The sequence below is a fragment of the Telopea speciosissima genome, chromosome 1 (genome assembly GCF_018873765.1).
Source record: "Telopea speciosissima isolate NSW1024214 ecotype Mountain lineage chromosome 1, Tspe_v1, whole genome shotgun sequence".
In the NCBI taxonomy this organism is placed as follows: Eukaryota; Viridiplantae; Streptophyta; class Magnoliopsida; order Proteales; family Proteaceae; genus Telopea; species Telopea speciosissima.
Window position 1 is genome coordinate 56,708,999 of NC_057916.1, and position 27,400 is coordinate 56,736,398.

The following is a 27,400-nucleotide window of genomic DNA, read 5'->3' on the forward strand; positions in this document are numbered from 1 at the left end:
AGTAGCAGAGGGAGGCAATGCCGCAGAGTGGAGGAGACCTCCAGATCTTCACAAATGGAGAAAATGATGTCTTTAGGGTATCTCGCTGGTGTCCAAGTTTTATCGGGCACACATTTGCGAAAAAATCCCTTTTGTTTCAATTGAGGTGTTTCAAAAGTGAAAAAACAAGGGTTTCCTTGTTTCTACATTTACTGTTTTTTCTGTGTTTTTTTACCCGGTTCGTTTCACTAGCATAAAAAACGAACCAAACGGTAGATTCTGTTTTTTTGTGCCCGTAGAACAGAAAAACACCAAAAACATGTTTCTGAAGTGTAACCAAACGGGCCCTTATTGGTTTTGTCATGTGTAACCAATAATTTTCCCATGCTGATAAAGTGGCAGTGTGGACCGTGGAAGCCAACAGTGCTCATGCGGATAAAGTGGCAGTGTGGGAAGCCAACAGTGCTAAGTGGAGTGGACATGCACTAGTGAATCTCTTTCTCCCTGAATTTTCGAGACCTTACTTATTTATCATTATTTTTTTTTTTGATAGTTAAGCCTCAAGAGAAGTTGAACTCATGATTTTACCAAAAAAAGAAAAGTTGAACTCATGACCTCTCATAAGGAACTGATCACCCTTGGGGTATTCTAATTTCCGTCTTCGCCACTTGCGTTGCCGTAAATTCAATCGCTCTCCCGAGATTTCCTCTGTTCCCCAAAATCCATTTTCTCTTATATCCTCCTTCGCTGTACTTATCGTGGAGTCATTCTTTCTTCATTTATACACATCTTTCTGCCTCTTATTTTATTCAACCATCTAAAGCAATCTCTTCAGCACCCATGGCTTCCGTAAACCCCAAAATCTTAGCATGGTATGAATACTGAGGCCTCTGTTTCCCTCTCCACTAACTTGTAGGCTTTGCTACGAAGCTGATTTTGCTGATGGGACAAAATCTTCTCCATTTTCTTTTCTTCTCAGGGGTTCCGGAGAAGATGGTCAGTTGGGCATTGGCGACAATGAAGAGAAAGAATGGGTTTGCGCGGTCAAGGCTCTCGGGTCTGAGAGGGTTTGCTCTGTTGTCGCCGGGAGTAGAAACTCACTTGCCATTTGTGAAGATGGAAAAGTTAGTCGTCTTCAACCCTTGTCTCTTTACTTTAAGATTCTATCTCTGTTCTTTTGGTGGGTACCCACTCCATCCTATCCTATGAGGGGAGGGAAGATGCGAACCAGGTGGAACCCGAGGCCTCTGAATTGGGGGGGGGGGGGGGGGTTGTATGGTGGCTTTTACACTCCACACTCCACCAACTGCTTAGATTGTCCTTTATGACTACCCAGCAAAAGAAAATTTCAATTTGGCTATCTTAGCTCTGCATTGTCTTCAGTTTTACTGAAAAATGATATTTTCTTGTCTTGGTTATTAGCTGTTTACATGGGGGTGGAACCAGAGAGGAACCTTAGGTCACCCACCAGAAACTAAAACTGAAAACATTCCTAGTCAGGTTAAGGCTCTTGCTAATGTGAAGATTGTTCAAGTAAGTAGATCCCAAACCTTGAATTTGATCCTAAAATTTTAATACTATTATGTGGATTTCAACATTGGTTTCTCATTTCAGGCTGCAATTGGTGGGTGGCATTGTCTGGCTGTTGATGATCATGGCCGTGCTTATGCTTGGGGTATTGCGGTGAAGAATTTTTGGTTGGAAGGTGGTTCATGTTTTTGTTGAATGTTAATTAGTATGTCTGCTGCAGGTGGCAATGAATATGGGCAATGTGGTGAGGAACCTGAGCGGAAAGATGATAACAGTGGGGCTCTTAGAAGGGATATTGTCATTCCTCAGCGTTGTGCACCAAGGCTTACAGTTCGCCAGGTTTGTCAATTTAACTTTATCGGATCAAATTATAGGAATCCTCTTGCTTCTCCTCTTGTATATTGGTCACTTTTCCCAAAGATGCTTTAATAGGCCGTAACTTGAAATTTATAAATCTGAAGGTACATGAGCTTTCTGACTGAATGAATTTGGGAACACTCAAAAAGGTCATTGATATGAAGCTAATATTGGCCAAACAACGGTCCAGGGATCAAACCATGGTTCCCTAGGGAGACCAAGATATTTATCCTTAGGGTTTTGCACGCCCTGGGTTAGCCCATGGTGTCCCATGGGTGCCCCATTTTAATTTTTAGGGCTTTCCATGGTCGCCTATGGGAACCCTGGTGCATCCCTGTTAGGGTTTCTCCTTCCCTCATGTGTCCCATAAAATTTATTGTCACAGTAGGGACGAAGAAACTCATCCTTAGTCCATCACATGGCAAGGGGGATCCATCCCTAACTCGAATGTGCAGCGGAAAAGGTCGATTCAAGTTTCTTTCGCATCCCATAAATATTAATAATCAATGAACAGAAGGAATTAATAAAGAACTGCTAACCTGGTGAGCCTCAAGTGTTGCTCCTCCAATAGACAAGTGGTTCTTCCTCCTGAGCGCTCCAAGCAAACAGATTCGAACCTCCAATGGTGCTACCAAGGTTCTACACGCCGATCCCCGGATGCCCTAAAATTCCTCAAGACATGATCTAGGGTTTCACAAACCCTAACTCTCAAACCACAGGTGAGAGAAGCAAGAAGAAGAAGAGAGATCACAAGAGGGAGAGAGAGAAACAAAAAACGTAGGAGAGAGAGTGTCTGTTCCAAAAACGTGGAGAGCTGCTCTCTTCTGCGTTTTATGGTCCCCTATTTATAATAATAGGGTTTAATTAAATCTAGATAGATTTAATAGAGCCCTAGTGAGAGTCCGACTCTCTCTCTCTCGGCGATTCTGTTTAAACTCAAAGTGCTACACGGTGAAGAAGCGAATCTAATAGGAAAGTATTAATTAGATTCTTTATTTAATTATTAATGGATAATTACAATTAGCACCAAATCCATTAATTAAATAAAGAGCCAATTAAATTAGTAAATTCCAAATAACTTCCTATATGATAACAATTTATCATATACAGCCCCCCCACTAATCAACACCATCATTATGGAATCTAGGGCATATACACATGTACTGCCAAACCCCAATCCATAGTACATGTCTATATAAGAGCGTCTGTGCATCCGATCGGGTCCCGCAAAACTCGATAAAACACTTTATTTGAAATAACTATAAATAATGTATCATTTTATGTAAAATAAATTTTGCAAAACCATTTCCAAAGGATCTGGATCCGATTCGATCCGACCATGCACAGACAATCTCTATCTTGGTGTTCCCCAATCGGGCAGTGGTGACCGTGTTGGATAACTCCTTCACTCACAAAGTGTTCACGCATTCCCGAACACCGCTTTGACTCGCTTGAGTTGAATGCGATCACACTTTGCAGCGACAGGTTCCCTCAGTGCAGTGTCGGTGACACATGTCTATCCCTTCCTACATCCGGCAAGAATACATGAGGGAATCGACAAAGTAGATTCTTCGCCAATGCACACATCAAACATGTGAGCACTCGCATTTGTACCCTGACATCACATGTCTAGGCATACCCAATGCGACGACCATATGATAAGGGTGCCCAGCCCAAACCCTAGTCTTGACTACCATTTTAAGTATAACTTACGAACACATAATGCTCAAAAAGTTTATATCGCATGTGACAATATTAAACTAAAATGTAAAAATGTTCAATACAAAGGTGAACCGGGTTGAACCGGACCGAACCGGGTTTGATGGACACACACTTGTCCAACAGCTAATGTATCAACGACTTGAACACATTGCTGGAGAATTGGCCTTTTGCCTGACAATCATTGCTTATTGCATGTTACTTTTGTTGATAGCAAAAGGAAATTGGAAATGTCTGCTCAATGCCATATGTAATAATAGAGTTAATCTGGTGTTACTTGGCTCACACATTTTCCACTTAAAATCCTGTTCATCTCCTTGTAGCCTGTCCCTTTTAGCCTCAAAGAAAGGGTCCTTTCATTTTGGTAATCATAAAGAAGGTAATAAGGAATCCTTTAATGGGGATTGCTCCCAAGTGAAAAATATGTGCAAATATTGCTTTGTCCTCGTGGATTTGGTATGTCTCATCCTAGACGAACTCAAATGGATGAATAGGTCCTTTGGTTAACATGGTTGGATGTCTATCTTTGGTTTCATGAAATTGAACATAGAATCTTTTATTTTTTTTGTTCATTTTGTAAGATGTGTTTTCATATCCTCTCTCTGTTTTGGTCTCAGCTAGAGGAAAGAAAAGAAAAGCATATGATCACTACCTCCCCCCCCTCTCTCTTTCTCTTTTTTTTGTGTGTATGTGCGAGGGAGGGAGTGAGTGAGTGAATTTTGATATTGTTAGACTAGCAGTTACTGTAATCTCCAATTTCACATCTTCCATGTGATGTGACACTGGCTGTTAAATAGCATATAATGTATACATTGTTTTGGTCAAGTAAATGTAATGTTACTTTTCAACTTATAACAGCTTCTGTAGTGTCACATGCATCCACAATAAAAGGTAATAAAAGGTGAGAAGGTTTCGATGAATAACTGCTTCTATCAACAATGTCTTGTACATGCATTGCACAGTTAACTTTCTGAAGCATCAAGAAAGTAATTTCTGTGGTGTGTTCAAATTTCTGTTAATTATCTTTTCACTTTTACTTTCTGTACTTCTAGTTACACCTGTTTAACATCATTATTTTAGGAGTAAATTACTCCCCCCTCCCTTCGATTATGCCCGAATGACAAGCCCCACCCCTGCATATTGAGTAATATCTCTCCTCTCCCCTGAAATCGAAAGATTCTATCAACCGTACCCATTTTGGCTGACGGTGTTAAAAATACAAATAAAAAGATAATAAAATACCCTTAGTGCAAAACACCCCTCTTCTTCCTCAAGCCACTGCACAAAAAAAAAATTAAAAAAAATGGCGAGGGTTTCGGACTGAACTTCAATCAAGGTACTAAAACTTGGGTCTCGGTACCAACTCGACTCTTGGAAAAACCGAGACGAGTCGAGATCTCGCCGAGTTGGTGTATTATTTTGTTTCAACTCAAAGCCTCAACTTTGGGTCAACCTGAGATCTGGACCCGAGATCTAGATCCGAGATCTCGCCGAGATATGTCGAGTTTTGTCCAATTAAGTAAGGTATTTAAGTGGTAGATGGGTTAAAATAATGGGTCGAAACCGAGATCCAAGATCTCGCCGAGATATTGCGCTTTTGAGACTCGTAGGTAGTCTCGTCTCGGATTTTCCAAAAACCGAGAAACTAGGTGAGATCTCGCCTCGCCGAGATCTTGCGAGTGCTCGAACTATGACTTCAATCACTGCCGGCGGCTTTTCCAGGCATCCACTGGCCACCATAATACTTGACGAATGACGAAACAATGCAGGCCATCGTCACCTGTAACATGCGCCCAAAACAATGTTTTCAAACTCGATTCTGAAAACCCCAAAACACCATGAATGGCGACAAAAATGGCTACTGCCAGCTATAAAGAAGACAGGTGAATCAAGTGAGCTCATACCATCCGCACCCATGCCAACCTCAGCAGCACATTTCTCAAACTGCATCTGTAGATTTGATATCTCAGATTCATTGAATGCAATCAAATTTCCATCATGTGTCAGGTTTCCATTTGAATTATCAATATTTGCAATGTCGCTGTTATCCTTATCTTTCACTTCACTGTCATCATTTGAATGTCCTGCCCGGTAATAGGAATCAAATCAGGCACCTCGTCAGCATTGTCATCTTCAACCTGCGGATAGGGAATCTCTATCCCAGAATTTTCCAAATCCTTTGCTAACTTGAGAAACCTTATGCAAAGCAAACAAAACTTTACTATTGCCTTGAAGACAGTCTGAAGAAGAACCCATATCAAAAAACTTTGTTGAAAGTCCCAAATTCAAAGCTATTGTCCCAAATAACACCTCGTCGCGGGAATCAACATCATCCCCTGCTTTTCTGAGCTCCAAAAGCTTCCTTCCATTTCTAAGCAAGCACCCAAACATGCTGGATTTAATCTTGTTCAACTGAACCTTGTCTACATATTTCATCATCACAGAAAAGAAAGGAGTCAACAAGGCATCTAGGGCCGATCTCTCAGGACTGAAGAAGGAAGAGGTGAAGGTGGAGGTTAGGATGGAAAGGTTTTTCAGATCAGCGGTGAGAGGAGTAGAGAGCAGGAAGTTCGAGAAGACAGACAAGTGGCACCGTGTGGAAAGGAGCAGCAGCAAGTTCATGAGGCGGTTCAGGTTGCCTGAGAACATCAAGATGGATCAAGCGGTTCATTTTAGTCTCTTGTTATTAGGGGGTAATATTGAATGTCAAATTAAATAAGGGCATTTTGGGGTTTAAATGAATATATTAAGGCTGATGTCATCACTTAACAGCGTTTTTTTCATGGAATGGGTACAGTTGATAGAATCTTTTGATTTCAGGGGAGGGGAGAGCTATTACTCAATATGCAGGGGTGGTGCTTGTCATTCGGGCATAAACAAGAAATCATATGAAGGAGCCAAGAGAACGAAGTGAACAATTTTCTTGGTTGAAGTAACAAATAACCCACAAATTTGTAACCTATTGAACATAGTTGTCAAGGTGTCGCCTAGGCGTCCAGGCGCCTTTCTCTCGCCTTGATTTCTAGTGTTGCCTTGATCCCAAGGAAGAAGAACTCACCTCGAGTACAGGTTTCGACCTGCCAAATTTCTAAGTTGGGTCGAGATCTCGCCGACGAGTGGGGTAAATTTTTTTTCCCCCAACTCGAAGGCTGGTTTCAGTGGGTTTTAGACCTAGTTTGGGTCTGAAACTTGGTACTCAGCCTTCCTTTCAAACACAATGGCACTATCGGATTTTGCAAAAACAAAGTCCAAATAGGAGTTTCACTTCGGACCCTAGGTTGGTAGGCGACGACGTACTAAAATACCCTATTATTACACATAATTTAGTAATAGAAAGCAATCAAAGCATTCAGTTAATGTAAACCAACTTAAATAAGCGTTAGAAATGTTAAAGTGTACAATACATCAATTTGTGTAATATATTACATCTATGATCTATTATCCCATAAAATGTGACCGAATCACTCCTTCAGAACAATTCGGTCCACATATTCTTCCCATGTCATAATACTGCTGTAGTGTTGCACATAGTTGGTCATAGAACACATATAAATGTTGTCATCAACATATGCCAAGTCCCCTATTTTAGGGTATAGAAGAGCCGGTTGCCATGAGGCGTGAGATCCACTATTACTGATATACCGAGGCATGTATGGGTGTGGCTGGTTTGGGACTAAGAATGTCCACAAAACCTGACCCAGTGCTATGATTGTCGAACTTAAGTGCTGACTGCCCAAAGGCCCCAAACTGACCATAGCCACTATATTCGGAACCAGTGCTCTCTTGGCCATAATCATAATCATGATGAGGCTGAGATGAATGCCACGGCTGATGCTCACTAGTAGTATCTATACTCATGCTTTCGAAACTTGCAAGCATGGTCTTTATACTCATGTCATCATCCTGAGCCTATGACTGTTTGTGACCCTTTGGTCTCTTATACGTAGTGGGGATACCATGGTCTCGAGGCATGCGTAAAATGAGACTCACCTGTGTAACGCACAGGCCCTGCCTACATCCCCAACTCTTATTGGTACTGCTCGCGCATCCCCTCATGACTATCATCATAATAACCACCACTCCGCATGCCACCACCACCACCAGCAGGGTCATCACCACCAACACCACCATCATCACGATCACCATCACCATCACCATCACCACCATCATCATAACCATCATCATCATCATCGACAATTCCTGCTGTAGCCTCAAAAGGTCTTGGTGACTCTGAATGCACATGCCCCTCTTTCGACATATATTCCTCAACATCTGTACCGGTTGCGGTTGCAATGGTGGGGTTGGGCCTACCCCCAGCCTAATCCGTTTCTGGTGCACCACGATCCCTCACCCATTGGAATAAGGGATCCTTATCATCATCAGAGTCCTCCTGGAAATGTTTGCTAGCTCGATGGTTCTCTATCATTGGTTTCCATTCCTTCACGTATGTGCCTCATCCTTAGTCTCATATTGTACTGCACATACACCAGCTGCTCCAGTCGATCGTGTCCCAATCTGTTCCGCCTCTTCGTGTGGATCAATGAGAATGTACTCCAGTTGCGCTCGCATCCAGAGGATGAACAAGTCTGTGCGAGACTGCAAGCACTCTCACTGCCATCTTCCTCAAATATATTTGTACTATAAAACACCCACCAGTCGGCTACATTACAAATATAGAATATTAGAAATATGTATATCTTAAAGGGATAAAGTTATAATTCATAAATGTAATGCCACCTACTAGGGTCCGACTTTTGTCTACCTTCCACTGTAGTGATGCAGATTCATCATCAAAATGAGCTTATTTCCTTAGAAATAAGTCTAGGGTTGGGATATATATATGTTGGGCCTTTGATCCCAAGGGTTTTTTATGTAATATGCCACTTTTATGGGCCTAAAATATGGGTAATTAGGTTGCATACGGGATTAGATGTTTTAGTCCTATACTTAATTTTATTTTCATGTTTGTAATGTTTTAAATTGAACCGGTCCAAAGCTGGTTTGAACCAGTGGTTCAATTTAAGTGATTTTATTAGTTTTCTTTTAGTTGTTTAGATGGGCTGGATTAGGAGACTATTTTGAGTTTATTTCAATTTCCTAGTCAGTTTAAGTTAGCTAATAGGTTAAGGATTGGGTTAGGCCTTTCCTTTTTAGTGTAGGAGTCTAATTTTGAGTCTTTTATATAGGGTTGTAAGGGGGCCAATTATTGAACACGAATTTGATTAATGAAAAAGTTTTTGTTTGTTGCCATAGCTGCTCCTTGTGAGTGTGTGCATCTTTGTGGATCTCAAGGTGGAAAGGGATTGGTGGAATCCAATTGATTCCTTACGCCGTAACGGCTAGGAGGATCTTCTTCAGCTGGAAGGTGGTTCTATCCTTCTATTACATAGCTGCTGCCTCCACTGAAGACCTGCAACAAGTAAGAAATTCTGCAACTATTCTTCTTCCTCTATAAGGTCACATGCAAGGTGATTTTCGTGAGAATTCTGCCCAGCCAAATCTAACCGTTAGAACCTGCTAAAAATTTGATCGAATCTTCCTCAAACCCTAAGAGAGACTATTCAAATTTCAGCACCATCCACCCAGCCGATTTTTTGAAATTATAGTTTTACCTCTCTCTCCTACTTCTACTAGGAAACCTCCATAACTCCAGATTTAACCATCTGATTTAGCTGTAACTTTCAGCACATTTTCCCCTCCACCCTACCCACACTCGACCTAAAGCCCTTGCCCTAACTCCACCTCTAAATCCTAGATTCCATCACTTCTCTATTTCCCCAAACTCTAACCCTAGTTGCTGCCCAAGTACATCTAAACTACTTCTACTCGTCCAAAACCAATAAAACCTAGTTCATTAGACTCCCCTAAACTTGCCTAGCTTTACCCTATAAGACTCATCCCCATTACCCTAACCCTAACCCTAGAATATGACCTAAAATTCCTATTCTGCACTATTGGAACTGCAGGATCAGTAGCCCCTTTGGTCTTTTGTCATTGGATCCTGGATAATTGGCCTCTAGTAGGACCTTTACCTATCTAGAGCTACATTAATTGGTATCAGAGCCATGGATGTACAACTATGCTGTTGAAGCAGTAATGATCTTGATGTGGTAATCTTCAAGAAATCGATGTGACAATCAATTGAAAGAAATCCCAGCAGCTTGTAGCACTCTTGAGATCAATTTGAACAAAATTAGGGTTTGGATTCAAGTACTGATGGAATGGACATCTCACCCTAGGCCTCTCACCTATCCTATCTCGGATTTAAACATTGCATAATCAACTTTTCTATTATTCAAGTTCATGTACAGTGCTCGTCTCCCTTACAAACTTATATAGAAGACGCAAAATCAGACTTAGACACTAAAAAGGAAAGGCCTAACCCAATCCTTGATTAATAAGGTGCCCTAAATTGACTAGGAAAGTGAAGTAATAAAGAAAACAGTCAAAATATGACTCTTACTAAACTAATGAAGTAAATCCCGTTTTCCTACTTTCTACCCATATTTGGGCTTATTAAATTGGCCAATTACAAAATAAACATATGGAATCGAAGGCCCAATACATGCATAACCCATCCCATGGCTTATTTCCACTAAAATAAGCCCTCTAAGTGACTTACCTACATCATATTTATTCTAAGAGGGAGTTGTTATCCTCCATGCTTTCCCATCCCCACTTAGAACTCATTTTTTATTTTATTTTTAGAATGTATAAGATTTGGAATTGTAATTTCAAAAGGTATGAAAAATCTACACATAAAATTTTCTATTTGGCAACCTGAATAAAAACTCTCTTATAGCTTATCCTCTTACCTCTTGTCCTCTCTCACTTCACTCTCTAACATACTCTCCCAGATCATACTCATTAGAGAACCCCATCCTCTCCCTCTCTCTCTTATTTCCCTCCCTCGCTTATGTGATTTGTGTTTGTGCACTCATTTTTGTTTGTTGTACATCTATGTTGCACACTTGCACATTATTGCATCACACTGGTGTTTGCTAATTTACATTTTATTGGCATCACACAGTTTTTTGCTAGTTTAACTTCAGTACGAGGATTATTACTTGTAGTAATAAGTTATTGAGATGTAACTTCCTATTTATTTTGATTTCCCGAGTTGTATTTACATGTCAAATAAGTGACATTGTCAATTCTGCATCAGTGCTTAACAGCTTACAATCTGTGACTACATTATCTTTTAGGTGGCTGCTGGAGGTACTCACTCTGTAGTGCTTACTCGTGAGGGACACGTATGGACATGGGGTCAACCATGGCCTCCTGGAGATATGTATGTCCCTTAACTTGCTGGTTGTTGAATAACTAAATCTATATTCATGCGCTGCCACATTATTGATATGTGGAGTGCAGTTTACATAACATGCTTGGTGTATACTTATAGGGAGTTTGTTTGTGATAGAAAACAGATATCAACTCCTGTACGAGTACAAGGTCTTGAAAAGGTGAGGCTTATTGCTGTTGGTGCTTTCCACAATTTGGCACTAGTAGAGGAAGGGATATTATGGGCGTGGGGTAATAATGAATACGGACAACTTGGAACCGGAGATACTCAGCCCAGATCTCAACCTATTCCTGTTCAAGGGATATATGGTCTCACTTTGGTGTGTATATTATACTCTGATCCCTTACCTGCTTTATATAAGTTCTGTTGTATCTTTGTTCATTTTCAACGTTAGTTACTTTTGGAACTAATTTGTATCTATTAGTGAGCTGTGAATTTGATCATGACTGTGAAAGACATAATCCATAGAGAAATTGTTTCTCTGAGGTTTCATTGTTTAATGCCTTGCCTGAAGTACTGGATATGGATGTGATTTTTTTTTTGTGTGGGGGGGGGAGGGGGTGTTGGGGTGAGGGGGGTAGGTAGGATGACCCTAAAAGCCTCCCAGACAGGATCCCAAGCAAACCTCAAATCGGAAAGTAAAGTCAAAAGAAAAGTCAACCTTCTCCGATGAAGGTCAAACTTGAATAATCAAACAAATAATTACTATAAGTATCCTTCAGAAGATGGTAAGGATCTAATGGCCAGATTATAAGTAATTAGAAGAAAATCAAGTCTGAAACTGAAAATCCAGAAATGAGGAGATTTCTAAATTACTCACACACAGCAGCTCAGATTAGCCTACAATCCCGAGCAAGTTTCACTCTAGGCTAGTTAATGCAGATCCCAAAGTCTGATGGAAAATTTTTCGCTGGAATTAAAGTAATCAAACAATATTCAGGTCTGCATTAGAACACATACTGAAACAAGAGAGATTTAATGACTCCAGAAATAAAATTCAGAACCCCAAAAACCCTGGTTGAAGGTCTCTCTTGGGAAGACCTTTAATATCACCAAAGATCTCCCTGAACTGCTGTGTAGATTCCCTTTAACGAGGAATCTCGTTTTTGCTGAAAAAAGTGTAAAAAGGGTAATTACAGACTTGAATGAGAGTTTTAATAAGGTGTAACAGCAAAACAGATTAATGGTATCATTAATGGGTTGAAATATGATGCTTCTGAATCATATCAGAGGAGAAAATTTATTACCCTGCAAGACCAACCAAAAGAGGACTAAATCAGTACATTTCCTGTGATTAAAACAGAGTAAAGAAAGAGGGATAGATAGTGGGCGAGCCTTTGCGCGATGGTTAAGTTGTGTTATTGCAACCATCATGTAGCGGGTTCAAAACATGGAACAGCCTCTCCATGAAGCAGGCCCCTCCCAGACCCTGCTTAGCAGGAGCCTCATGCACTGGGACATTCTAAAGAAAGAGGGATAGATATTTAATAGATAGATAAGCTCTCCAACCAATCATCTCTCCCAAAAACAAATGAATCACACATCTCCATGAAGAAACACTACAAAACTTTTATTTACTCTCATTCGTACCCCCCTAGCCAATGGCTATTACAATTTACAAGTATTTAAAGAAAACTAAAACAAGAAAGTCCTATTCTATCTAGGAAATCAAATCCTATTAGCTACTAAGAAAACATATAAAGGAAACTAATTCTAAACAAACTAAAGCTAACTAATCCTCACAAGCTGGACCATTGCTTAGTCTCTGAACCTGGCCTCCTTTTGGGCTTAGGTTCTTTCTGAATCAATAGGCTTAGAATATGGGCCAGATATGAGCCCAAGTTGATCCAGTCGATGGACCCCTACTACATCAGGATGGTATGACAGTTTTCCCTTGTGGGAAAAAAATTTCACCGGTCTCGTTAGTGCTAACTATTATGGTCAGATGGACAGTTGCGAGAATAGTTCAAATGCTCCTGAGTTTTCTTATCCCACTTAACACAACTCTCCTTAAATTGACAATTTAGTATGATGGGAACCTTCACTGATTAATTTAAGGATAGGTGTATGATGCTGTCAAATAAATCAAATGAGATAAAGATTTGTACCCTTACATAGCTTGCGTGCCAAATATTTTGGTGAAGTCTCTGACCAACTGATCCTTAGATTTGATGGACCCTTTTCTAAGATATTACCTCATCTTTGACAAACTGGAAACAATGCTTGATTCTTTCATGAATATTGTGTCAAAGAATATGATTTGCTACTTGATTGTTGGAATGTGCATCCATCAGGGGATAAAATCATTGCTATGAAAGTAAAACAAAAAGTTTTGACCAGAGTCAACTCTTACATTGTATGAACAATGGTTCTCTGTTTGGCTTTTCCATAATTATGTAAACCAAATAGATTTGTTCTTCCGTGTCATCAAAGAATATTTGTTTAAATAACTTATAAGAAAAGGTGAAAAAAATATTGGGATATTCCGAAACTAAGTTGCTGAGTGAGTTTTAGTGGTAGATGAATCTCTCTTTGTCGAAGAGAGCTCCAGTATGAGGATTTCATGAAGACTACAAAAACCCAAAAAATGACAAGTCCAAGGGCCTTCAGACTTACAGCTACTGGCCTAAGAAGGCCCATGACCTATTTCAAAGATCACGTAGTTTCCAAGTCCATGTAGCTTCTTGAGTCTAACATTGTCGTCGTGAAAGCATCAAGATGGTTGGAAGACCTCAGTCAACCAGTCCAAGGGCCACAAGATACTATAGGGGCAGACTTAAGAAGGTCCACAAAAGCATTTAGGTCCATAGAACCCATTTTCTATAATATATCCACAGCCTCAACAGATTGTTCGATTGTTCTAGTTTGTTTGTGCATTATTCCTATTTCCTTTTGTACACAACACTGCAGGTGACAATGAGGAGTGGTGTGTAAACATTATATAGCCAATTTGCAGTTCATGAGGTGAGAGACTCGTGATTTTCTACAGATAGCTAGTTGTCACGGTGTCTAGGCAACCCAAGGCGTAGGAAGGGGCCTGGACGCACGGCGGCACCAACAAGGTGCCTGGATGCGTAGGCGATGCCTTGAAAATTATGACAGATAGAGGAGAAAATGTCAACTTTGAGAGGGATCATAAAGTTAGTTTGCTTTGCAAAAATTTAGAGTTACTCTTTCAGATTTTATGCGGCTCTTATTGCATTACTTGAGTCCAGATTAGTTGCTATAACATTAATGAATTAAGTCTTGGTGCTACCGACTCTTCAACACTTCTGTGTTCGAAGTAATGCTACTTTACAATGTTCTCTCCCACCCATCTCTCTACAGCCAAACATCCAATAGTTCGGTTTACTGAGAGATTGTTATAGATTCTCTTATGTTGGTTTTGTTCATCTTGAAGTTGTCAACCTGCTGCAGTTCCTAATCAGGTCCTTCTGTTTCAAGTATAAACAGTAACCGTCCGTGCCTATGTAAAACCCAAATTTGTTTATGGTTTTAGGGCTATTCTTTTTGCATTGATTAATAGTGATGAAGTAAGATTCAGGGTGTGGGCTGTGAAGGTTAAGGTTTGGAAATTTGGAGTTACTGGGTCCAAGTTAAGAATTGAATGTACCACTAAGGAGGAGGGTATGATTCAGAGTGGAGGAGCTAATAGAGCGAGGGGTTGTTCTAAAATGAGAGAAGTGGTGAGAAAAGACATGCATGGCTCTGTGATGCATATTAGTCACCTAAAGGGCTTATTTTAATGGAAATAAGCCTTGGGCTGGGTTATGTCTGTAATGGGCGTAAAATGGGGGGGGGGGGGGGCGCCGGGGTGGTACAAAGTAGGCATATGGGATTTGGCTTAGTAGTAGTTTTATTCGTTTATTTCCATTCCTAGTTCAAGTAGGAATGCTTATTTATTAGTTGTCTTTTATTTCAGCAGCATTGTAATATCTTAGTAGCACTCCTATTCATAGTAGGAGTATGTTTTAAGTTTTCCTAGTTTGAGTAGGAGTTTATTTTCAGTATATATAAGCAATGTAAGGCCCAAAGCCATGGATATGATTTGATTATTGATGTTGAGCTGCCTTTTGGCCAGAGCTGTGAGAGACAGTGTGGGTGTGATGCCTTAACCTGAGATAGGTTCTTCTTCCCTTCTTCTTCCTGGTTAAACTCTGTTTTTCTGCAACTGAATATTGTTTTGAGTTCTGTCAATTACCAAGGCTGCTGGATTGTATTTGATCTCTGATTTCAAGAGGATATATTATTTTTCAAACTATCAGATTCTTAACATCAGGTAAGGTCGGATCAAAGCTTTCCAGTTTTAACAAACCAACGGACTCTCTGTTTTTCTGCCTATTTCAGCCTGGTTTGATCTATTAATTAAATCTGATTTGATAATCTGTTTCCAAACTTAGGATGATTAAAGGTCTAACCTCGACCTAGGTTTGGTGGTCAACTGATCTCAGATCTGAGTGTTATTGGAAATCACCCAAATCTGCAACTTTCGAATTCCAGAATTTGTCTTCCTAATTATTCCCTAATTAGCCAGCTGATCTGTGTTAAGGTTTGGGGGTTTGATAGTACATAGCAAGGATAGAACTCTATCTGAATTTGGGAAAATTCTATTGGCCTGATTTGAATTTATTTCAGATTGACTGTTCTTCACTGTTCTTCCCATATTCCCACTCAGTTGAAATTTTCTAATTACTCTCAAGTAACTTATCCAATTGACTCTCATCTTTTGGGGGCGTTATTATTCATCGTGAGGGTTAGAAATTTCAAGTTTGACATTCATCTGATAAGGTTGACTTTTCTGTTGACCGTGTTGATCTTGAGTTGACTTTGGGATTTGAGTGTGTGCTTGAGATCCTGTTTGTGAGATTAGTTCCAGTATATTATTACAGGACTGGTTTTGCACCATTCTGGATAGAGTTGAATGGCATACACAACCCCATTTGGTTAGGATAGAGAGGCGAGTTTTTGGGTTAGGGATAAGGATATATTAGGCTCTCTTTGGCATAGTTTATATTTATATTTATGACCTATTTATGAATAATCAATTATGGTAATAGGTTATGAGCTATAAACAATAATTGTTTGCTTAAGTGAAGAATATATTATGTAATTATATTATTCATAGTATATATATATATATATATATATATATATATATATATATATATATATATATATATATATATATATATATATATATATATATGGGAAGCAGTTTTCTGTACGGGAGTGTGGCCTACGCCAGCACTCCCATGTGTCTATCTCTCTCCTCATTAAAACAAGGGGGCAGAGGTGTCTTTTCACATGGGGAGGAGAGAGATAGACTCATGGGAGTGCTGGCATAGGCCACACTCCCGGACAGAGAACCTTTTCCCTATATATATATATATATATGAAACATTTCTTTTATATTATATTATAATATTATAATATATATAGTATTATATATTATATTATAAGATACTATATTATTTATATTATATTATATTATATTATATATAATATGATATATATTAAGAGCAAGGGTGGGGGTGGTTTGAAGTATTGGTATCGTATCACCCATATCAGGCGATACGTAACGGTTTTAATAGTTGCCTATCCTAATACCATGCCGATACCGTTTCGGTGACACGGTACGGACAGGGGTAAAACAGTCAAAAATCCTGTTTTTTTAAAGGTAAATCAGGGGCAAATTTGTCCGATACGGTCGATCCAATACGGTATCGTATAGGTTTTGCAGTTGACCGATACCTGATCTGAAACCGTGCACTAAAACCATGGGAGAGAGAGAGAGAGAGAGTACTATTTTACCCCCACTTAAGTAATAATTCCGCACATGTTCATTAATGGTACCCGCGTAAACAAATATTAACAGTTTATGGTGATAAATCATAAACAACTCTCGAGCTGTTTATGAATTTATGCTTATATTGATTTATTTTAATTAGAAATAGGGGTCATAAATCATACCAACGACATCTATTTATGTTTGTGTCATATAAACATAAATTTAAACTATACCAAAGAGAGTCTTAGTGTCCTCAATTTATTCTAGGGTGCAGGGCAATGCTAAGAAAAGTTCTAAAGAAGAGCTGCGCTGTTGAAACAAGTGAAGGTAACAAAATAGGTGTTCTTCTCTTACCTTTTTTTTGGTTTGGGGGGGGGGGGTTGATTTGATTGTACAAGTAAATTTGATGCTTAAAGCTGAAAATTTCCACACAAAAATGCAGTAAGCATTAGCGAGACATTAATAGTGTCTTTTGAAGAACTTCCTTTAGATTTCTTGTTGAAGATTTGATAACCTTGAAGTACACTCTTTCATTGTTGGCAGCATGGAGGAAAAATGTTTTGGTTTGCACCCAATGACAGTCTGAAATGTGCCTTAAGAGAATATTGCCTACCTCTGTTTTAAAGGATGGCTGTTTTCTACGGAAACCCAGACCTTTCACAGTGTGGAAAGGTGTTTTTCCATACTTGGTCCATTTGGAGGAGGCTAAAATTGGTCCATCCCTTAGAATTGTCAGATTGAGGTGTAGATCATTGTTCTATGATTATCAATGTGTCCAGAAAGGTTCAGACGGTTTATCACGTGATTAGAGAAGCTAGATCTATTTCCTCTCCATCAAACATCTCATTCCTTTGGGCCTTTGTGGACATTGGTCAATCTTTCTTGCAGTTGTAGATAAAAGGAATGAGTTCAGACCTCATTTATACCTAGGCCTCCCTCCTCCATTGGTCTATATTTTTTTCCAATTAACCAAATGGTGGTGTTTCCCGAACTCTGAATCTCCCCAAAGAAACCCGACACATAGAATAACAATTCCTCCTCACAACTTTAGGAATCTCCAAGCAAGACAAGATATGGATAGGCAAGGAAGATAACACATGGTTAAGCAAAATCAGTCTACCACCTGAGGATATTAATTTACCCTTCCAACCTTCTTTTTTTTTCTAACCTTTGCCAGGATATTCTAAAAAAAGAGATTTTCAGCCTGCCCGTGTAGAGAGGAGCTCCCAAATATGTAATGGGTAGGGATTTCCTAGTAAAACCGGTTATTTCACCAAACAACCTTAACTGAGATTCTGATGTTTTGGAATCCATGATGAAACAGCTTTTGTGGCTGTTAACCCCTTGACCCGAGTATTTTTCATATTGATTGAAAAAACCCATAATCTGCTTTCAAGACGATTTTAATCCTCTAGAAAAATGATGGTGTCATTGGCAAAAAGACAGAAATACCTTGGCAGCCTCGAGGCAGGTGAAAGTAATTAGCACAACCTTCTGGAAAAAGAGCTCTAAATCCCCCACTTAGAATTTCTTCCGTAAGAATAATATTGTAATATTGGTTTAAGGGTAGTTTTGTCATAAGGGTAATTCTGTCCTTGTACCTATTCTTGAATGTTTCCTCATATTACTATAAATAGAGGCTGTGATCGACTAGACACAAACCATTTTCCCATTCTCAACATGGTATCAGAGCTAGGATCTACACAGGGATCCTAACCCTAATGCCAACCATCCTGAAACCCTAGAACCCTTTCTATCTTTCTTTTTTTCGTTTTCTGCGCCTATAGCTCTACTACCAAGCACCGCCACCACCACCACCAGACCTCGCCGGAGGCCCCCTCTCTCTCTCTCTCTCTCTCTCTCTCTCTCGCCTCTCGCGACTCCCCTCCATCCTTCCGCCCTTTCTTTCTCACCCTTGGTGGTGAGTTATCTCCCACCAAGGGGTCTTGCACCTAATGTGGTTTAAATCCCTTATTTTTTGGGATTCGTTGATGATTTCTTTCAGGATCCTTTCTGGGTGTTGATCTGTTGATTTTGTATTTTGTGCGACCAATAACTATGACTGATTCCGAGATCTTCACCGCCTCTACCGGACATGAAGGTGCAAATCAGTGTGACTTCCCTGTCAGCCCCATAAAATTGAATGGGAGCAATTATCTCATGTGGTTGAGATCTTGTTTTTCGGTTATTGGTTCCCATGGTATTTCTGGTTATATCACAGGAACCTCTACTATGCCTAGTAATGCTGGTCCTGCCCAAGTTAAATGGATGACATCAAATTTTCTCATGATGTCATATCTCATCAATTCAATGGATCCTGACATTGCTGGTGGCTATCTCCTTCTCGACACTGCTGCCAAGATTTGGAATACAGCCATGGACACTTGTTCCCAGGTCGGTAATGCTGCAGTGCTATGAGCTCCGTCAGAAAATACATGCTACAAAGCAGCAAGAATTATCCCTCTCCCAATATTATTCTAAGCTGTGTGGCATGTGGCAACAACAGGATTTTTATGGGCCCTTCACTACCATTTGTGATGTTGATGCAACTGCCTTCAAAAAGTGGGAAGAAGGTCTTTGGCATAGTTGTCACGTCGTCACGGCGATCCAAGTCAGTGGAGGGGTGTCATGTCGATATATCGACATGTCGCCCGCCATGGCGATCATATCGACCATGTTTTATTTTTTATTTTCTCTATTTTTAATGTCATTTAGTATGCTATAGTATATACCCTATAACATCAAAAATTAACATGAAAGTGTACTACTAGTCTACTATGGTTTAATTCATGAAAGTGTAATATCCATTAGTGTATATGAAATCATGGATTATCAAATAATTGATAGCAATAGTCTTGCTGATAATAAAGTTGAAAAATCATGAGAGTTGAGATATGATTCATATGAAAGTGACTACAAAAGTAACAAAACAAAAAAACAATTACAAGAATGTAATTTATATTGTGTGAATAAAGCTAATAAACAACCCATCTAAATAAAAAACAAATTGCTGATGTGAATATTTGATTGTGTATTAGTGATTTTTGTTTGATGTTTTAAAATTTTTTTTTTTTATGTTAAGGAAAAAGCATTAAAATAAAAAATGGTTAAAGAAATTATTGTTAAAAAATCAAGTTTTATAATTTGAAACAACCTTGTCGCCCGATACGGCCATATGTTGTGGTATGGCGTCCATGGCGGCGCCATGGCGATGACATGGAGGCTATATCGGTCGATATTCTTACATCATCCATATCGGTGGTCGATATGCCCACTTCTCCAGCGATATGACGCCATGGCGTCGATATGGCGACGCCATGACAACTATGGTCTTTGGTTGTTTGATTTTCTTGTCGGAATAAATATGGAGTACGATCAGATTCGGACTCATGTCTTGAATCGTGATCCATTCTGACTCTTGAACAGGCGTATGCTATTGTGCAATCAGAGGAGAGCCGTCACACTACTATGGTTCACCCAGTTACCCAGGAGGGATCTGCCCTCTTCACCAGCCCTCAGCAGATATCTCGTAGGGGTCCTCCTCGTACTACGAGTGTTCGTTCCACTGTTGATCGCCCACCGGTAAAGTGATTTTTGTGGCAAGGAACGACACACTAGAGAAAAATGTTGGAAGTTACATGGGCATCCCAATGATACCCAGGGATGTGGCAGAGTCATTCTTCTACAGCTAGGGCTAATCAGATGAAGAGGACACCACATCAGACCCCCTTTCCCAGGAGGAATTTCAGCATCTTCTCCATCTCATGACCCACAGCCCCAGCCATTGACAAGAAGATATTTGTCTTGATCAAGATTCACCGGGAGAGAAGGAAAAGAAACCCAGACAGGAACTATTGGAGACTCTGATCCTGGGTTAAAATTCCTAGTCCATTTAAAAAATCTGAAGAGAAATCCCTTGATATTAATCTGCTCTGCTAACCAAATCTTCACAAAGTCTGCCCTTTCAATAAAACGAATAAGAATATGTCTCTGATCAAGACTAGATATGGCCAAGTCTGCCTGCAGATGAAATTTAGATTTCAAAAAACTTTTAATCTCGACAAATGAAGGCCGCCCTTAAGCACACTTAGCGATCAACGCATGACGAAAATGGATTTCAGAAAGTGCGATCTCCTCCGAGGAAAAGAACACAGCCGGAGCACCAAGATGAAGAACAGGCTGCTTAATATCCACCGTTGCTGGTTGGATAGACAGCGATTTGGAGACCACACTAGCGAAAGAAGATGAGCCACCAGCCGAAGAATTAGGACTGGCAGAGGTGCCAGGGTCCGGTGGGCGTTCCTCCCTAGAGGAGGGAGGATTGGCCATTAGAGACGATTAGGGTTCGAAGAAAACCTGCTAACGTGCACCTCCAGAGCACCCACAAGCTAACGTGCACTTTTTTTCCCGATTTCCAAAACACCAAACTAAGCCATTCAATCCAATCGTTGTGGGGGTTGAAAACAGATCAAAGCAAAGATATTAAGCATAACAAGCATTTCGTTCTTGGAAATAATTGTATTTTGTTTACAAGCTGTAAATAAAAAAAAAAGTAAATAGAAGTGGAGTCAAGTTAGATTTCCTAACTAGCAAAAACCATAAAATAGAACTCCTAAAAGAACTAAATGACTCTCTAGTTCTAAAAACCTACTAATGGACCCCACATAATCTTATCCATCTACTTAATGCCAACATTTAGGCTTATAAAAGATGCCCATTACATTAATTAAATCCAAAAATAATAAGCCCAAGGCCCATAGAACCCAAATGTGGGCCATAATAAAATATTCCAAGGCTTGATTGGCCCAATTGAACACCCTTAACTGCATCATTTGGTGGCTTATTTCATCCAATTTTGGTGTTTCTATGCCTCTCATGCTTATATGGGGCAAACATGGTTGGTGATCAATAGGCAATGAGGCTAGAACTCGTAAAGCTCACTGGTGATGGAATGAAAGAATTGTGGTTTCTCTGCTCCAAGTGTTGGAGATGATGTGAAAGGGGAATGCTTCTGTTGTAGACTTTGTAAACCCGCCCCCCCCCCCCTCTTTCTCTCTCTCTCTCTCTTTTATCTTTGCTTTTAACAAAATAAGGGGGAATGTAGGCAAGGTTCTACCTGCAAACAATGACCAAGAAAAAATTCTAGAAATTTATTTTCTAATACTGAAGCAGAAGGGTTTATGTGGTCATGACCACATCAAGATTCTATCACAGAAAGGGGGGGGGGGACCCGTTATATTGAAAAAAGAAAAGGATCATTTGCAACAGTCTATTCTTGTTTCCTATAAATGCAGGATCATAGTTGTCAAGGCACGGCGCCTAGGCGATGCCTTGACAACTATGTGCAGGATTAAATGGAGTCCTAACATTCTAATCTAAGAAAAACCTGCTTCTGCAGAACCTTGCTGTTAAGTTGTTAAGTGTACCACAGGGGTATTGTAATGTAGTCCGAGGTTTGAATAATTAAACTAGGAGCCAATAACCAGGATCTGAACTGAACAGATAGTTCGGTTAGGTCAAAATAGGTGATTTGGTTAAACTAGGGTTAGGGTTTGATGGTAGGGTTAGGGTAAGTTGATGTAGGGGAGTCTTCCAGTGAAGTTCTTGTTAAGTTTCAACAAGTCTAGGGTTGCTAAACAAAGTCGGCAGCAAGTTTTGTGGGTTAGGGTTAGTTTATTGACAAGGGAATTATATGGATATTTAGGGTTTGAGTGGTTAGATGGAGTTGCAAATTGTATCGAGTTCCCTATAGGGTGAGAGGATAGTTCGATCCAATTGTGGGGCTGTTTCAATGGCTGGTTTGTTCTGGGCAGTTAGGGGACTGTGGAAAAGGGTTAAAAGATGGAAGGGATTCTAGGGTTTGGATGTTTAGAGGATCAGAAGAAGAATGACTAGGGTTAGGGATGATTCAGACTTACTGTTGTTGAAGAAGTACTTAGGCAGCAGGGCTTGTTTGATTGAAGATCCTTTAAGAAAAAAACAAGAACTTGAAGGTAGCAGCAATGGAGAACAAAGAGAGCTTGAATGAACCACCCTGGCTTCGCACCGTAAGGTGTCGATTGGATCAAACACCAATCCCACCAGCCTTGATCAAACATACGGCAAAATCTTCAGCAATGAAGAGAAAGTTGCAGAACAGCAAACTTGATTGAGTTTTTCAAAATAATGAGAGGTAAAGAGGAGCCTCCCATCATGCCTTTATTTATATTGGACTTAATAGCCTTTTTCCTATTCAGCCTAGGAGAGGGGAACCCTTCGGCCGACTCATACATTGTCAACAAAAATAAAAGGTCATGTGGCTTTAAGTAGTCACATGACTCCTAAACTAGCCTAGCCGATTCTAGGAGCTGTCATGTGACAACTTAAAAAGGTCACATGACTACTAAAAAAAAATTGCTAACTTTAAATAATGAAGGTTTGTGTGACCAGTTACGTAGTCACATGACTTGTTACGTCAAACAAAACTAAGTAAAATGACTACTAGACTACTTGGACAGCTTTGACTTCTCTCTTCTTCTTCTTCTTTTCTTTCGAATATAAGTCTTCATTATCTGCATCATATTGTCCTTGCGGTAATTTGTTAGATGTTGTCATGATTGGGAGTTTGTCCCAACATGATATAGTTAGTTTATTTTATATCTTTAGTTCCATTATGTTTTGCATTCCTAGTTAGAATAGGAGTTTACTTTCTATTTCAGCAAGGATTCTATGCGATGTAAAGGTTTTTGCTTGCTATAAATTAATGATGGAGGGAGCTAGCTAATCTAATCGGCTGCTCCTCTCCTTGCAGTCTCGTTTCTTCTTCTCTCTTAATTTCTTTCTTCTCTTCTCTTTTGCTGCTCCTCTCCATATGTTGTCTGTATATTTGCAAATTTATTGCTTTGGTGGGCCTCAGATCACATCAGTTTGGGATTTTCAATTTTTTGAATATTGATACTTGAATGTAGTGATGGTTATTGCTATTGTTGGAGATTATTTGCTCGGGTTTGTTTAAATCTGGTCTATCTGGTATTTTATTTGGTACCATGAGGAGGTGATTGGATCTTATTGGCAACTGCTCTTGAATCTTGATTATAGGATTTTATTTGATACTCATTTTATTTGTGATGCTGATTATTCATGCCAATTGATGGTGGATTATTTTCTATTGCATCATGTTGGAATATGTAATTCAGAATACCGTGGGGTATTTTGGTCCTTTTGGGCTTACTTAGTTGTTAAAGTTATTAGGATTAGATTGCTGCTCTTATTAAGTCAGCTAGTTAGGGGTAATTATGTCTATTTCAGTCCTTTTGTAATTTTCCCCTCTATTATAAATAGAAGGGCTTACTTATCAATGAATTAAGCCATTCCATTATCTAATTCTCTCTTTCTAACCCATGGTTCTGTCAACATGGTATCAGAGCAGGTCTGATCTAGGTTAGAAAGAAAAAAAAAAACCCTTTTTTTCTTCAATCGACTTCTCCGTCCTTTCTCTCTTTCTTGGCTTCTCCTTCTCACCTTGTAAGGGGGCAGCACTAATGAGGTAATCAAAGCATCCAATGATTTAGTTGCTGCCCTCCTCCCAATCTACCTTTTTCATTACAATTGTTTCTAATCGATGGTTGCTGAAACTACCACTGCGATATTGGAGTTTTAAAGAAATTTTTGAAGATCAGATTTCTCTCACTCATGAAGGCTGATCCTCCATTGTTGGGGCTTCCTATGCAACCATTCCCAGCCCCTATCTACCTTCTTCCATCTACTCCCCCCTCCTTTATATTCTCCAGCCTTGATTGACCCCAATCAATCTCCTTTATCAAGGTTTTTTCAAAACTCTGACTCCATTGATTTTTTGGGTTCCTCCTTGCAGTTGCAGCTGATTTTTTAGGGGTAATTTTCTACTACTATAAGCCCCACTCGACCTGAGTTTGGACCCTTTTTGATGGCTGACTTAGTTTTTACAGCAAAGCTTCCTTAACCTTCTAATTTGGTTACCTGCTAAAAACCCTGACAAAACCCTGACTCCAATCCATAGTTGTCATGGCGTTTCCATGGCGTCCTGGCGCTGGGGGAAAGGGCATATCGAGGTCCGCCATGGTATATGTATAAATATCAAGCGATATGGCTTCCATGGCGTCGCCGTGGACGCCATACCACGATATATGGGTATGTCGACCGATATTTGAACATTTAATGTATAAAAGTCAGGTTTATATATATATTTTGTTTAAAAACGATTTAATAACTTAGATGCTTTTTCGTTAATGTGTATTGGAGGTGTAACTTGAAAATACACATTATCATAAAACTTAAAAATATTAAACATAATAACTTATACCCTAATGGGGGGAAATAGAAATCGCAAAAGGGAAAATCGAGAGGAGAGGGATCGTGACTCTGGCAACGGTAACTTCCTCGCTTCCTGCAACTCTCGAGTCTCGGCAGCCTTCGAACAAGTTCGAAGTTCGAACTTCTCCAGTTCTCCGGCAATCTCCAGGACTCCAACTCTCCAAGTAAGTAAATTTTTATTTTTATTTTTAATTTGGATCTTCTTCCTCCTCCCATGCAGACCTCGTCTTCTTCTTCTTAACTTCTTCTTCTTCATTCTTCTCCTCCGCCCGTGAGTGATTACAACCAAGTAGTATCGTTTTATTTTTTATTTTTTCTTGCCTTGCTTCCTCCTCCCAGTGAGACTCTTCTTCTTCTTGATTCTTCTCCTCCCAGCCTCCGGTAGTGATTACAGACAGATAGTATCGTTTTTATTTTTATTTTTTCTCTTGCCTTGCACAGCCACATTTACACACACAGAGACAGGAGAGAGTCAAGAGACGGAGGGGGGATTTATTTCGATTAATAGTCCTCGACTCCTCTCGGTTTTTTTTTTTCTTCTTCTTTGCTTTACGATCTAAACAGGGGACATAGTCGAGAGACAGAGGGGGAGGGATTTATTCCATCGATCTGTAACCATAGTCCTCTCTTTTTTTTTTTTTTTTTTTTTTTTCTTCTTCTTGCCTTGCAACTAGCTTGCTTACGATCATGAGACTGGGACTTCTTAGTTCTTGCCTTGCATTTTTTTTTTCTTCTTCTTGCCCTGCACAGTGCACACATACACACAGTGTCACACACAGAGACAGGGAGAGAGTCGAGAGACAAAAGGGGGAGGGATTTATTACAGCCGAACTATCTCTGTTTTTTGTTTTTTTTTCCTTTTTCTTGCCTTGCGATTGCGGGTTGCAGATCACGAGAGAAGGTGTTTGTTTTTTATTTTTTCTTCTTCTTACCTTGCACACGGCACACGTGCCACAGGCCCACACATACACAGTTACACTTACACACACAGAGACAGGGAGAGAGTCGAGAGACAAGGGGGGGGAGGGATTTAATAGTTATTACAGCCAGGAGTCCATCACTATTCACTATTCACTATTCACTGATTTAATAGTTATTACACTTTCATGAATTAAACCATAGTATATTAGTAGTACACTTTCATGTTGATTTTTTGATGTTATAGGCATAGTACTATATCTCGCGATATATCGGTATCTCGGGCCTACCGAGATATCCGAAATATCCGAGATATCGCGAAATATTCCCGAAATATTGCATTTTTTCTGCAATATTTCGGGGGTCCATCTCGGGGGGTATTTGGCCATATTTAGGCCTGAAACTTCATGGACAGCCTTATTTAAGCTTAATAAACACATTTAAACCATAAAATTGTAAAAATGTGAATTCAAATTGGTGTTTTGGGCTTGCACCCTTGATTGACATACGGTCGCCGACCTTAATGTATAAATAGTTAAATACACATAGATTAATGAAATCACAACTTAAGTTACAAATTACAAGTGCTAAACTGCTAATAGTAGTTGCTGTGCCTCCCTGGATCAATCCCACTCATGCCTCGCTGGAGTCGACGTCCATTGCTCTCTGTTTGAATGACATATGTGGACCACGGTATAGAATCGGAGAAGAAACGAGTGTAGTCATCCACAAGTGTCACGTAAATGGAATCATCAACAGTCTGTAGGTAACCTATCCTAGGATATAAACTAGGGTTACCAATCGATCGTCAAGTGAAGAAGATGATCCATTGTGATATGATGTTGGCGCCAGCGCAAGAGGCGATGGCATTGGCCGCATGTATGGTGGTGAGGTTGGTATCTAGGTCCGCTAGGGTATGCAAAGATGTTATCTACAAAAGATGATCCAAGATGTCCCTCGGGATGGGGTAGTCATAGTCCCCTACCCCACTAAATCGCCCATATGATGATGATCCATCTCCATATCCACCGTAAGGTTGTGATGCACCATAATCCGATGCCAATGGAGTGGCATGTGCCAAAAGATGGGGCACGCCAATGTCCGATCGGTCCTCCCTCCCTATCACCCATACTCAAACCACCAACAGAGCTAGATAGGTTATCAATGTCCATTTGATCAGGTTGCAATCGTGTTTGTCGACCCCTGCGCTTCTGTTGTATGTATGTAGGGGGCCTCTCGAGGAGTGGGGGTGCGGGGCACGTGCTCGTGGTCCGTATCTTGTGTGGCATGATCAAACTGTGTCTCTCCAGTGAATCGGAGTGGGTCTACAGGTGCCGAATCCTGGGCCTCCTGGCCTACCACATAACGCTCTCGCATGCCGTCATATTCTTCACCAGCATCACCACCACCAACATCACCACCACCAGCATCACCATCACCACCACCAGCATCACCATCATCACCATCATCATCAT

General features: G+C 40.0%; 1 protein-coding gene across 1 annotated transcript in view; it reads left to right on the forward strand.

Moving 5' to 3' along the window:
- Positions 1-692: 692 nt before the first annotated feature.
- Positions 693-27,400, forward strand: part of LOC122643529 (ultraviolet-B receptor UVR8-like) — a 46,626-nt gene continuing 19,918 nt past the window's right edge. Inside the window, exons 1-7 of the mRNA XM_043837147.1 lie at positions 693-851; positions 959-1,103; positions 1,402-1,512; positions 1,594-1,654; positions 1,730-1,848; positions 10,791-10,876; positions 11,006-11,207. Of these exons, the coding sequence (XP_043693082.1) occupies positions 820-851; positions 959-1,103; positions 1,402-1,512; positions 1,594-1,654; positions 1,730-1,848; positions 10,791-10,876; positions 11,006-11,207 (756 nt within the window). The 5' untranslated portion in view covers positions 693-819. The remainder of the gene's footprint in view (positions 852-958; positions 1,104-1,401; positions 1,513-1,593; positions 1,655-1,729; positions 1,849-10,790; positions 10,877-11,005; positions 11,208-27,400) is intronic.